A 15,048-nucleotide genomic window follows, 5' to 3' on the forward strand; every position below is an offset into this window, starting at 1 on the left:
CGAAAGAATAACACAGATCTGAAAATGTAACGAGAAAGTAAATCGATAAACTTACTTGAATTCAATGAACCTAAGCTCTGATACCAAATGATGTGAATATTTGTACGAACGAATAGCAAACCTGATTAAAAGAAGAATCGCGCCCTCAATTCAATAACGAACGAAGAATTCGTGTTGTCCCGATCTTTTGAATCAAGTATGGGTTGTGATATTCACCTCTAAATTATAAAACTTAGCAACAAATAATCACAGTTAAAACAATTGAATTATCAGACAAACCTTCAAAGAACTAGTCCTTGACAATCCGTATGAAAATCAACCGACAAACGTCACAAATTATAAACCTTGATAAGTTTTATTTTTGATGAACAAAGCAAGAGCCTTGAAAAGCTTGAGAGAAAATCCTCAAAAGTTTGATAAACTTAATAATAATATCTGAATTGTGTGTAAAATTCCGTCCAATATGTTTTACATAATCAAGATACCCAAAATCTAGTTGCCAAAATATTAAAAACACTAAATTCGGAAAATAATCTCGCCGAGCCGTCTCAGACACGGACCCCGTGTAGGCCTCCGTGTACGGATCCGTGTACACTCGGGAAAACAACTCTTCGGTAAACAAAGGACACAGACCCCGTGTACAGGTCCGTGTAGACTCTGGATTTCTTCACTCTCGATGTAATGGACACGGACCCCGTGTACAGGTCCGTGCTCGGGTCCGTGTAGCCTCGGTCCTTCAAAACGTGCTTGAATGATATTCCTTTGGCCCTCACACGTACTCTCATGCATCACGAAGCCTTCCGCACTCTGCACTCCACTTGTAAGTCCTTCTCTTTGGCTCATAAGTCCATGCAACGCTTCCTTGAACTTCTTCAATCGTCCCCTCATAATTGGTCCCTCTGGCAACTCTAACGGATCTCATGCTTTCCTTGGAGCTTGACCACCCGTGTTCGCATCAAATTATGTGTATTTCAGAATTTTTTATATTTTTTTTGTAATTATGTGTAATTCTTAATTATGTTTTAAAATTTAAATTATGTGCAATTGAATTTTTTAATTATTTTGTTTTTTAACTACCAAATTATTAAATTGAATAAAATATCATATTTCAATGTGATTTCTGCAATACCGTCCCACACACATGAATGAGATCACCAACTTGGTCACAAAACTGAACATACCGTTAATAATAGTAACTGACGGTGTAGTTATCCTCTTTGTCAAAGTATGGGTAATACTAAATTTAATTAAAAGAAAATCAGAATTTAAGCTTGAAAAACAAAAGAATGAGAGAGACAATGCCATATGTGCCAGTCTGCACTTTGCTTATAATAATAGAGCTCTGTGACTCCACTTTTTCGCCCACAAACACACACAAACTCTGGAACAAAAGGAAACCAGACCTCAGCAACAAGTTTTCCGTTTATACCCACTTTTTCCCTCTCAAATCTCTGTGAACTGAGCATTGTTTTTCCTTTGAATTTATTTGACTAATGTCTGCTTGAGGCCCATTTGATGTCACCCAATTTTGCTCATTTGTTATGGAGTAAACTTCACACGGAGAAAAGGTTCAGAGAAGGAGAAAGAAGCCATTTTTTTTTCTTTTTCAAGCTTCAGATCTGTCAGCAATAAACTGTTTAGTTTCAACTTATTGTACTAATTTGGGCTTCTGTATGTGTTGTTTTTGTTGAGTAGAATGAGTAAAGACGAGTTCTTGAAGATCCAGGTACTTTTTTACTTCCCCTCTGCGGTGTGTGCGTGTAAAATGTGTCTTTACTGTGTGTTTAGTGTGAGTTTTTCGACTTTACGGGGGCTTTTACTTGCTTTGGACTCAAGATCTTTGATGTCATTTTTCTTTTGCCGTTGGTCTCTTTTACTTTTTGTTTCTATCTGTGAGATACATTTTCCAATAAGCTCCAATTAGAAAGATTCATTAGCTTTCCTTTTACACTTTAATTTCTTGTTTCTTGTTTTCTTTTCCTTTGGTTTTGGCTAAGCTATGAACTTCAGCATGTGTTCTTTTTTCCTGGCTTTGCTTGTTCTTGCAGACTTGTGTCCTCAAAGTTAATATACACTGCGATGGTTGCAAGCAAAAAGTGAAGAAAACGTTGCAGAAGATTGATGGTATATACAGTTTCAACTCTAGACTTGAATTTTTTTAAAAAACTTTCTTGAGTATATCTGTTTTGCAATTATATTCATGTGAAGAAATGGTCAAATCTCAAGTCTTATACTACTGCTCGGTTAAACATGTTAATTTTGTCTGTAAAACAGCGTTAAATTGCTTTCTCGGGCTAAGATTATCTTCGAAATTTTTGTGTTTTACGACAGGGGTTTACACCATAAAGATTGACTCAGAGCAGGGGAAGGTGACAGTATCTGGTAATGTTGATCCAGCCACGCTCATCAAGAAACTAATCAAGAATGGGAAACGCGCAGAGATATGGGGGGGTGTATCCAAGCCCCACCATAATTTTCAAAATCAGCTTAATAATCATTTCAAGAATTTGATGACTGATAATGGGAAAGGTGGAAATAATAAGGGAGATATTAAAAAAGGCGGCGATGAGAAGCTGAAGGGCGGAGGTCAAGATCCAGTTAAGCTACTTCAGCAACTTCAACAGATGAAAGGGTTTCAAGATCTGAAACCGTTGCCACTTAACAAGGGTCAAAATCAGAAATCTGGCAAGTTGAACTTGCCTGAGGATGAGGATTTAAGTGATGATGAGTTTGATGACGATGATGAGTACGATGATGACGATGATGAGTACGATGATGATGATGACGATGAAGATGATGTGGAGGATGCTCCTTTGAATAAGATGAAGCCGGTGGGTGGTAATGGCCATGGTGGTTCGTTTATGTCTAATTTGCTTATGAATAGCCAGAATGTTGTAAAGGCTGGTGGTAATAATGGAGGGAATGGAGGTGAAAACTACAAAAAAGGTGGAGGCGGTGAGAGCGATGGTGCTAATGGTGGCAAGAAAGATGGTAACCAGAGTCAAGGTGGTGGCAAGGGTGGTGGTGCACAGCCTAAAGACATCAAAAACGGCGGCGATGGAGGCGGTCAGAATAACAAGAATGATTACCATGGTGGTAGTGGGGCTACAAATGGGAAAATTCTCATGCCTAATGGGGCCAAGAAAAGTGGTGGAATGATTGATGAGACTAGTGGCATGCCGAATATGATGAACATGAACTTGCCCATTGGCAAAATGGGTAACATACCGACCCGCCCAATCGGTAGTTTTCCGGCTGTTCAAGGCTTACCGGCCTTGAACGCCTCCTCCGGTGGTGGTGTTGGATATTTTCATGGTGGAGGACCCGAGCAAATGGCCGGAAACCACCCCTACCACCAGCAGCAACAACTAGCGGCGATGATGAACCAGCGACGTGCCAACGTGAATGAGAACTTTCAGCCAATGATGTATGCAAGGCCTCCACCGGCTGTAAATTACATGCCTTCCTATCTTCCTTATCCCTACCCTCCACCACCGGGCGAGCTGATCGACCAGTATAGCATGTTTAGCGACGAGAACACCTCTGGCTGCAACATCATGTGAGGGTCGATCAACACCATGCCAAAATTCAACCTCGGCTTAACCTGAATCACGGCGGCCGTGGTGGTGGATCGTGGTGGTTGAATTCCAAGTTAATGACTTGCTAGCTTGTTATAATATACATGGAAAGTGTTTTACCTTGTTATCAATATATATATTTTTAGAAAAAAAACGCCCTTTTGAATCTTATGTTAAGGTTATTATAATAATGTTCATATAATTTTGTAATCGGGAGAAATTTATATAATGTTTATGTGTGTGTGTGTATATATATATATATATATATAATGTGTTTGGGAAAAAAGAAATAAAATTATAAGAATTTGGTGTGATAGAGAAAAATATTCCTTTTCTTTGCTATTTCCCTCGTGGTTCTGTGCAGTCATTTAATATTTTATTTAGTTTCTCTGCATTTTCTACCTCCATTGTAAAGTCTAATGAGGAAGAAACTGGAGAACTTGTCGAAAATTAAATATGTTTTTTTTTATTATAAAAAATAGAGACAAAATATAATTTTTTCACATTGAGAGAATCAATTAAAACAGTATAAAATTTAGATTAATCACATTAATGCAAAAGAATTAATTTTTTTTAATTAATAAACTATGTTATTAATTAAAAGTAGTTGACTTTGGAAAAAAAATATGTAAATGTGAAATACTTAATAATAAAATCATTAATGGACTAATGAATGTACTCCACATTATATATTTGTGTCCATATTTATAAGTTTTTAAAAGTATGTATAATTTATTGATAAATATTAAATAAGATCGTTTAAAAAAACATAATCAATTCATAGTAAGTCTACCTTTATGTTAAATTTGTCGCTCTTGCATTTATTCTTGCATAACGAGCCTAGAACTAACTAATGAATGTCGCTTCTATCTTTTCATTCAATTAAAGACTTCTGTACAAATATATTTTTTAATTTTATTAATTGAATAAATATGAATGAATATATATATATTGTTATATTGTATTATTTATCATCTCACTTATGATGTAGTAACATAGATTTTTTCTAGTAGTAAAGAGATTTGAGTTCGATTTGAGATGATATTTAGTTAAAGGAATATAATTTATTTTTTAATTATGTTTTTTTTTTATAATATCGTGTTTATTAAATTATAGAGTCTTGCATTACTAAATCATAGATATTTATGTTAAGAACGATATTATTGTTTAAAAGAGTTTATTTTCTAATAAAACTCTTGTCTACCTATCATCTTTTAGTATTCCTTTTATGAAATAAACTCTAGGATCAATGAAGCATATAAATAATAAAAATAGCTGTTGTGGAACACGTGCAAAAGAGGGAGAAATGCCGCATGAGAGCAAATATTTCGCTGCATATTGCATTAGGTATTGAAACGCCACACATAACACTGGTAGTGTCGATGCTACCTGTGGGACACTGTCCCACAGGATCTGGACCGTTGATTTTAAAGAAATTGATGGACCTCGCATATGAATTGGTGGACCCACATATGTAGTGGTTAAAATTGGACCTTTGGTCTTCTCATGAGGGCAGTGCACCACAAGGTAGGGTGAAATATTCCCATTACACTTAACTCTGCAACACATACTCTATTTATTAAACAATACTTTTATGTCATCCAATCATCCTTCATCTAGAGTCCTCGCCCGTTCTATATATGTTAGTAATCTTTACTACACCTCATAGTAGTGACAATCATATGCAATGGTTACTTGTATATATATCTTACGCCCCCACACACACGTGTTATTTACTTATTTATAATTATAACTCAAGCAATTTATAAATATTGTACAATTAGTTTTTTTTAAAAAAACTCAATATTGTACAATTAGTTGAACAGTAATCAGAACAAAGATCTAAATATTTTTAAACAAATCAAGAGTTGAGAAAACCCATAGTAAATAATGTGATATATGCAGAAGTTGTGATGTTAAGCGTTTGTGTGAAAATTAAAGATGTAAACGAATCAAGTCACTCGTAAGCTATTTGGAGATTGGCTCTCTAAAAAACTCATTTGTTAATCTTATCAAGCCGAGTTTGATTGTAATTTCGAGCTTGAAAATGATATCAAGCCAACTTCTAGCTTAAGGATGTTAGGCTCGTGAGCTCGCGAATATGGTCGTTTATAGACTCGCAAGCTCAAGCTCGAGCTTGAGCTCGGCTTGTTTAATGTTCGCGAACATGTTTGTTTATATGTTTACTGAGTTTTTTTTAGTTGTTAAGATTTTCGTTTTGGTTATTTATGAATGAATTTGCACTTTGCTTTCTTATCTTGGCATTAGTTTATGTTGGAACTTTTCAAGTTCGCAATCTTGATTTTGATGATAACAAAACTTGTTAATTGTGTTACTAATGATCTACCTTAGTGTGCAGCATCTAGGATCGCTCACGAGATGATTAAATCGCAAAACTGAAGACCCAACTGATCTCTCAAAATGAATCAGTCTAACTGGTTACGTCAATTGAGCACTCCAGCTGATTGTCCAGTTGATAGGTGATTCAGCAGGAAAGCCTCAGAAGCCTGGCCAGCCGAAGGAGTGTTCAACTGATGAAGAAACCCAGCTGATCAGTCCAACTGAACGAAGTGTGAAATCAGTTCCACTGACGAGTTAACTGATTTCACCAGCCCAACTGAAAGATCAGTTCAACTGACCAGTTCGAAGGATCAGTTAGAATCCTTCAGTTATGGAAGCTGTATGTGAAGGTACAAAGCCATTATACAGTCAAAGGACAATAATGGACGTTGCATCAGAGTATTAAAGCCAAACGCTTCAGAAGGGCAGTCGAAAAGTCGAGACACAAAGTCCAAGAAGCCTATTCAAATGCAACAAATATAATAATTGAGTCTCACTGTACGATCAATTTCCCCGCCTATATATGGAAGAGATTAGTGAAGACTCAGAATAACATAACAAGAATATAACAAGAAGATAACCCAAGAAAAAGAGAGAAGAGCACACTTCAAAGTTATATCAGCTTGAGAGAAGCATTTACCTCAGTCGAGGGATCTCTTCACAGATATATCAGCTTAGATTAGAAGCATATTTCCCTCAGTATGTGAGAACAACCTTGTTCAGTTCTCACATACACAAACACTCCCTTCACCCAAAAACAGTCTTGCACAAAGATGTTAAAGTTGTGTATGTAGTCTTTGAAACATAGACGTTAAACAAATGTTGGATGGAAGGTTCTGCCTTCAGTCGTAGCTAGGAGTTCAGTTTAGGCAGTGGGTAAGTCCTAGCTGAGCGGGTTTGTACAAGTAGTTGTATAAATCAAAGTCTTCTAGTGGATCCTATCTGTGGAGATAGAAGGGGTGACGTAGGAGCAGTTGAAGTCTTCGAACATCCATAAACATATCTTGTGTATTAACTGATTAACTACTGCTTTCAAACTGTTTTGATCAGTTGAAGTATTCGTCAGTTCAGTTGTCACCGTAACTGAACTGAAGAATGCAAAAACTAATCTAGTCTCCTTCAGTTGGTCAGTTTACATAAGTTAAAATGTTTTCTAATATAACATTATTCTTCACGAATTATTACTTCGAGTTTCTTCCGCTTGGTTTTAACCAAACTCGATTTAATTCATCGGTGCTAATATTCTTAGAACAAGAGCTATGGAAGCTCATTGGAGATTGTCGAGTGCGAGACGTCTTCGAAGGCAGTAGCACAAACGATCCTTCTGTTTATATAGATACATTTAATTGTATGTTCGAGCTCGATTCTATTTTCAATGAACTTGAAAATAATCTCGCTTAACGAGCCGTTCATAAGTTAGGTTCACTAAACATGATAAATGAGTTATTAACGAACCAAAATCAAGCTATTCGCGAGCTTAGTAATTTGAAAATGATTCGAACTCGAATCTCATGATAAAATCTTGAATAGAGCTCTAGTCGATATAAATCTTAAACGAGTCAAGCTCGAGTTTCATACTGTTAGCTCAGTTTGGTTCGCTTACATCTCATTTAAAACTATTTGGTAGCGACAAAAATACAACGGAGTGGCTTTCGAATCGGAAGAATTGAAGAAATGGCATAGACCATTTTGGTAAGAGCAAGCATATTTTAATAAGTATAAGAAGCAGTGGATGATTGATTTCGATATATTTTCTTTATAAAAACATAGAATTGTATTCTCAATTAAAAATAAATTTGTTCTTTGGAAAAATATGATGTCACTTCTAACAGGGCTTCGGTCTCCAACTCGAACTAGACGCGTAGTATTTGCTATCATATCCTCCTAATTAGTATGGACTAAGATGAATATTTGAATTAAATACTAGCAAAAATTATTGGTGTTTGGAAAATATATAAATTATGTTCAATTCAGTATTTAATTGTTAAAATTATACGATCCATGTTTTCTTTATGACATTACTGATTACTGCTATTTGAGAAGTGAGAAACCTCGTTTAATTATTAATTCTGGATGTGGCGACAAAATTTATAAAACAAACGAAACATAAATAGAAACTTCAATGTTGGAAAAACAATAAGGTCATGATCGTGAATAGGTCTCTTCAACAGTCTCACAAATGTAAATTTTTGAAATAAAATAATATTTTCAATCTAAATCAACATATATTGCGGGAATAGAACATAAAAGGTACACAAAACTCTTATAAGAATGTCTCATGTGTCAATTTTTTGGGACAAATTTTCAATCGATCTATGAAAAATTATTATTATTTATGTCAAAAATATTAGTTTTCACTGCAGGAATAGACCAGGTCGACCTATCCAATGGATATAGATCCGTGAGACCGTCTCATAAGAAATTTATTTTAAAAAATAATACTTCTCATGAATCGTGTGGGGATAAGGATTTGCATTCCTACACTTGGTTTACCTCATCTAATCTTGTATTTATCCTATATGATTTTTTTGGGTATTTATCTCTAAGATATAATATCTTAAATTTGAATAGAGTTTTATTCCTAATAAACTCTTGTTTCCATATTTATAGGATTTGATTTATGGAAAGATAATTAAGTCAAGATATATATATATATATATATATGTATGTATGTATGTATGTATGTATGTATGTGTGTGTGTGTGTGTGTGAAATATGGAGAGAAGAACCGGGAGGGATTTTTATGCAGATGCTGGAGTTTTTCTCTGAACATACCTGACATTCAAAGTTGAAGATTTTTATATTGAAGAATTTGAGTGATTGATTCACATTATATATATATATATGTATGTATGTATGTATGTATGTGTGTGTGTGTGTGTGTGAAATATGGAGAGAAGAACCAGGAGGGATTTTTATGCAGATGCTGGAGTTTTTCTCTGAACATACCTGACATTCAAAGTTGAAGATTTTTATGTTGAAGAATTTGAGTGATTGACTCACATAATTACCGTGTTGCTGATTGGTGTTGAAGACACGTGAAGAATAGCACTGACATAGAGTGTTGATCGAAGAGTTTTCTTCTATTATTATTTTAAGCAACTTCGGTTTATGCATATAGTGTTTAATTTGGTTTATTTTGATGCATTTTATTTCCTTGGAGCGTTAAGGAGTTTGGTTATGTTATTTTCACTAATGTTTTGTGTAAACAAATTACATATTTTCCTAATGAATTTTTGTAATGAGGCATTGCACAATTATTTGTACCTGTGCATAATTTAAATATGATATCTATTTATTCAAGTTATACTTGTGTGTAAATAATTAATTTCACTGCATGTTGTGTGCTTGTGTTTATAATACCAGAGCACAATACTAACTTTTGATACACACAATATAAAAATTTATTGTACGTTTATGATCAACAGCCCTTTCATTGGTATAAGATCTTACGCTTGACATGTTAAGTGATTGATTCCGGTTTACTGTTGTTTTTACAGTAAATTCAACTATAGCTCAATGGACGCATTGGCTTCAAGTGCTACCTTTAGACCACCGGTCTTGGATGGATCAAATTATGCATTTTGAAAAGTCAAGATGAGGATGTATATAAAATCCATTGAGGAAAGAGCTTGACACCGGGTTCTAGGCGGTTGGTCACCATCTAGAATTGTTGATGCTGATGGTGACAGCCGAGTTAAACCTGATAGTGCATGGTCTAATGATGAGGTTCAGACATAAAATTTCAACTAAAAGGCACTCAATGCCATCTTTACCTCTGTTGATGTCAACATGTTTAGCCTTATCACAAATTGTACATCTGCCAAATAAGCATGTGACATTCTCCAAAAGCACTATGAAGGATCTGAAAGTGTCCGTAGAACTAAACTGAGGATCCTGACCTCCAGATTTGAGAGCCTAAGAATGGAAGACAATATTGAATATGATCGAAGACTCCAAGATATTGCCAATGAAGCCTTTAGTCTCGGTGATCCTATGTCTAATTAAAGGCTCGTTATTAAGGTATTAAGATCTCATCCTGAACGATTTAACATCAATATCTGTTCCATTGATGAATCAAAGGACACATCTACTCTGAATCTAGAAGATTTGATAAGCTCTCTAAGGACTTTTGAGATGAATCTGGACATACAGAGAAGATAAAAGGAAGGTCATTGCATTGCAAGCTTCTGATGACTCTTTCAATAATCTAAGTCAGGAAGAAAATGAATATGATCTCTGTGAGGAGTCAATCTCTTTGATTACTAAGAAGTTCGGTGATTACTTGAAGAGAATGAAAGATAAGAAGAAAATCATGTCAACACTTAAACCTTATTTTGTCACTTTTGAAAGAAATAAAATGTCTACACCTGCTCAAGAGAATTTTAGATCAAGGAATGAATTATTGGCTCGACCAGAAGTAAAGAAACTTGATTCAGTACAAGATTTGGCCACTATGCGAATGAGTGTGCCAATCTACTTCGCAGAAATAAAAGCATGACAGTTTCCTTAGTGATGAAGATTATGATGTATAACTTAAATCCAGTAAAGGAGATGATTTTGCATCACTATCTGCTATTTTGAAGAATGCATACAAAATGCAAGTCAATCCACGTGGTGCTGCCACTGTTGTTGGAACACTGGGCCACAACACCAACTCAAAGTCACTATGCCTTAATGCAAAATCTCTTTGGAACTTGGACTATGAAGAAATTCAGGAATATGATCAAGAAGAGCTTACTGTTGAGACTGTACAGATGATGTATGAAGAGCTGCATGATGATCGACTTAAAGAAATGTGGGGACCCGAACGCTAATTCATCTCTTAATCGTTCTTGGGAATAATTGGATCAATTAAATAAACGGGGTATAATTTTTTTAAAAATACAAGTGCGGAAACATAATAGAATCAATCTTATATAAACATCAACATAAAAGTACAAGTCTTTTACAATTACCTTAAAATCAAACTAGGGCTCAACTACTATATATCAAGTGCTGAAGCCTATTCTACTTCTGGGTCCGAATCTCCACGCTAACTGTAATCTCTCATCCTTTTTTTGACTCTGATCTTGTCCCACCTTTTGCCATGCACACATACAAACACAACAACAGCCAGATAACTCCGGTGAGAAATACATTTCCAGTATAAACAACATATACATGCAATCATATAACATGTATAAAAGCATGAAAAAAATATCTATAACATGTATCATAATCTGAAAACATGAATCGATATCATTTCAGATTCGACTCATCTCTAATCTAGGGACACCAGTTCCTGGACATTGGTACAATATATCAAATCTCCACAATAAAAGCCGATCTGCTCCTACGCAACATCAATATAAACCAAACATCCAGTGTCTTGGCATATCCGCCAAAGACTTGGCATCTCGGCCACAGACTAGGCACCTCCGCCCATGACTCAATACACGCTTTGCTATAACTCAATAGACTAAGCATATTAATCTCATGAAATTGCAAACATCAATGCAATGAAATAAAATATGTGGTTTTTGGGAAACTCAAGTCCAATCTGACTCGAGTCGATCTCCCGGTAAGCATTGATTTATACCTTTCTCTTGTCGATCTAATGAAATCGAAGTTTCGAATTCAAAGCCTGTCAATACTCAATCTGGCAATGACAATATCGAGAAGTACAATATCAATATACCACTCAAATCAATACTGGATATAATCAAAACTCAATCTAATTCTGTTTCAACGGCATAAGTGCACAATCTCAATATACCCAGCAACACAAATATCAATAAATGCCAATCTCAACTCATAATCGATCGACAAACATAAAGTGATATCAAATTTGTATAATCTCAATCAAATCAACTCTGAAAATTCATAACAATTTCATACGATATACGTTCTTCAATCTGTTTTCGATTATACGATGTCTAATATATCAAGAACACCATATATGAATCATATCTGATTCCTTCAATATCATATTTTCATATCGTAAAGAAAATCAATAAAACTTATGTCCGTGTGAAGCTGTTGACACGAGGATAACAGAACTAAAGTCGGATTGAAATTCAGACGGGCGGATCTCGCACAAATCACAATTTAAATCTACGAAAGTTAAAGTCTTTTCCCTGGAGCTTTTCTCGGTTTCTTTGCTGGAGTTTCAAGCTGGAAATGAAGATTAACATATTTCAATGCATGGCAAGATACGTGGCTCAGCTCTTTGTTCTGCACGTCTCACGCATATGCGCGACCCTCCTCGGCGTATATGCGCGAGATTATTCTGTCTCAGCGCAGTCTTCTCGGCAGCTCGCGCATATGCGCGCACCACCTCCGTGTACATGCGCGACCTTCTCTGGAGTCGGCATTGTCAAGTACACATGCTCGCGCATATGCGTGCCCAACCTCCGCGCATATGCGCGAGGTTCTCTGCCCATCTCGCGCATATGCGCGCATCGGTGCTGCGCATATGCGCGAGGTGTTCTGTCCTTGCACATTGAATCTATTCGTGCCATTCCAAATCGTGTCTCGAATGGTCTTTCTAATCACATCAAATCATAAATCAACAATCTCAAATTAACAGGATAAAAATCTCGGACATTACATTTATCCCCCCTAAGATACGATTTCGTCCCCGAAATCACAGGCAATCAATTCAGATATAAGAAGAAATGTATAACAGAAGTTAATCAGAAAACTCACATCAATGAAACAACTCTGGAAATCTCTGTCTCATATCTGATTCAGTTTCCTAGGTAGCTTCTTAGATACCATGACGACTCTACTGAACTTTCACAAGCGGAATCTTCGTCCTGAGCTGCTTTTCCTTGCGATCGAGAATCTGGATCGGCTTCTCGAAGTAACTCAGTGTCTCGTCAAGTTCGGCCTCGTCTGGCTGTATAATATGTGAAGCATCAGGAAGATATTTCCTCAATAACGATACATGAAAGGCATCATGTATTCCAGATAGAGAAGGCGGTAAGGCGAGTCGATAGGCACGATCTCCTATCTTCTTGAGAATCTCATACGGCCCAATATAACGTGGAGAAAGTTTCCCTTTCTTGCCAAATCTGACAACTCCTCTGAAAGGTGAAATCTTCAAGAATACTCGGTCTCCTGCCTCAAATACCAACGGTCTTCATCGAATATTGACATATTTGGCTTGTCTGTCTTGAGCTATTTTCATTCTTTTCTGAATCAGCATCACTTTTTCAGTCATATCTCTAATCATGTCAGGTCCAATCTCAGGTACCTCAGAGATATCATCCCAATACAGAGGGAATCTGCACTTATTGTCTTACAACGCTTCATACGGTGCCATCTCAATACTCTTCTGATAGCTGTTGTTGTAAGAAAACTCACAAAGTGACAATGAATCTTGCCAAATAGTGCCAAAATCTAGCACTACCCCTCTAAACATATCCTCTAGTGTCTGGATAGTCCGCTCTGACTGTCCGTCAGTCTGAGGATGATATACGGTACTCAGATGTAACTTCGTACCTAGAGCCTGCTGTAAATTGTGCCAAAAGTGCGAAGTAAACCGAGGATCACGGTCTAATACAATCGACTTCGGCACTCCGTGCAATCTGACAACTTCTCTGACATAAATCTCTGCATCTGGTCATGTCTGTACGTCATCTTGTACGGAATAAAGCATGGTGATTCGGTAAATCTGTAAATCACGACCCAAATCGCATCACAACCTCGGGAGGAATGTGGTAGCTTCGTCACAAAGTCCATGGAAATGTGACCCCCCATTCAGGAATAGACAAACTCTGTAATAGACCACCTGATTTCTTTCTCTCCGCTTTTACCTGTTGACAATTCAGATGTTTGGATACAAATTCAGCAATATCAGCTTTCATCCGTTTTCAGCAGGATGAATACTGAATCGACTGCTATGCGCTTCTGACAATATCTGTCGTTTCAAATCTGAAACATTTGGCACAACAAGACGATTATTCACATATAAAACACTGTCACGAACCTGATACTCTGATCGATGTCCTGCTCTGGCCATCGATATCGAGTTCTGCACATTCTGATCAACTTTCTGAGCCGCTTTAATTCTCAAAAATCAGCTCTGGTTCGACATGAACAGTATAAAGTCTCAACGGTCTACAATCTGTCTCAAATACCAATCCATACAAACAACAATCTTCAATCAAATTTGAAACACTAATCGTCGATAAGGATAAAGAACATACCTTTCGACTTAGTGCATCAGCTACTGCATTGGACTTCCCTGGGTAGTATTTGATTTTTCACAATCAAAATCTTTAAGCAAATCAAGCCATCTTCGCTGCCTTATATTAAGCTCTGACTGTGAAAACATATATTTCAAGCTTTTACGATCAGAATAAATCTCAAACTTCTCACCGTATAGGTAATGTCGCCATATCTTCAGTGCAAAAACAATGGCCGCCAATTCAAGATCAAGAATTGGGTAGCGAGTTTTATGTGGTTTCAACTGTCTCGAAGCATAAGCAATTACATGTCCCTGATGCATCAAAACACAACCCAATCCTCTGTGAGAGGCGTTGCAATATACAATAAAATCAGCAGTGCCTGATGGGATAGTCAACACCGGAGTACTGGTCAATCTCTTCTTCAACTCTAAGAAACTGGATTCGCATTATTCTGAACAAACAAACGGAGCATTCTTCTGAGTCAGCTGCGTAATAGGTTTAACAATACTGGAAAAATCTTTAATGAATCTTCGATAATATCCTGCTAGACCCATAAAACTGTGTATTTCTGGCACTGATGTCGGTCTCGGCCAACTGATCACGGCCTCTCCTTTGTTACGATCAACAGAAATCCCATCTCCAGATATGATGTGCCCCAAAAATACAACCTGTCTCAACCATAATTCACATTTCGACAATTTTTCATACAGTTTCTCAGCCCTCAGAGTTCTCTAAACAATTCTCAAATGTTCAGTATGATCAATCATATTCTTCGAATAAATCAAAATATCATCAATAAATATAATCACGAAATCATCGAGATACTTCTGAAATACACGGTTCATCAATCCCATAAATACAGCTGGAGCATTCGTCAAACCGAACGACATGACAATAAACTCATAATGTCCATACCTGGTTCTGAACGTTTTCTTCGAGATATCAGAATCTTT

At 36.4% G+C, this 15,048-nt stretch overlaps 1 protein-coding gene across 1 annotated transcript; it reads left to right on the forward strand.

Moving 5' to 3' along the window:
- Positions 1 to 1,297: 1,297 nt before the first annotated feature.
- LOC140832979 (heavy metal-associated isoprenylated plant protein 32-like) lies at positions 1,298 to 3,904 on the forward strand. The gene is made up of 3 exons (XM_073197318.1): positions 1,298 to 1,726; positions 2,049 to 2,124; positions 2,332 to 3,904. The coding sequence occupies exons 1-3, from the start codon at positions 1,697 to 1,699 to the stop codon at positions 3,561 to 3,563; spliced, it is 1,338 nt and encodes a 445-aa protein (XP_073053419.1). The 5' UTR covers positions 1,298 to 1,696; the 3' UTR covers positions 3,564 to 3,904.
- The last annotated feature ends 11,144 nt before the right edge of the window (positions 3,905 to 15,048 follow it).

This window comes from Primulina eburnea, chromosome 5 (genome assembly GCF_022965805.1).
Source record: "Primulina eburnea isolate SZY01 chromosome 5, ASM2296580v1, whole genome shotgun sequence".
NCBI classification, from domain to species: domain Eukaryota; kingdom Viridiplantae; phylum Streptophyta; class Magnoliopsida; order Lamiales; family Gesneriaceae; genus Primulina; species Primulina eburnea.

Excerpts from the sequence above, each read along its gene's own strand:
- LOC140832979 (XM_073197318.1), top strand. The coding sequence starts at position 1,697 with ATGAGTAAAGACGAGTTCTTGAAGATCCAG. Across the intron at positions 1,727-2,048 it reads ACGAGTTCTTGAAGATCCAG|ACTTGTGTCCTCAAAGTTAA; the intron begins GTACTTTTTTAC and ends TTGTTCTTGCAG. Across the intron at positions 2,125-2,331 it reads AACGTTGCAGAAGATTGATG|GGGTTTACACCATAAAGATT; the intron begins GTATATACAGTT and ends GTTTTACGACAG.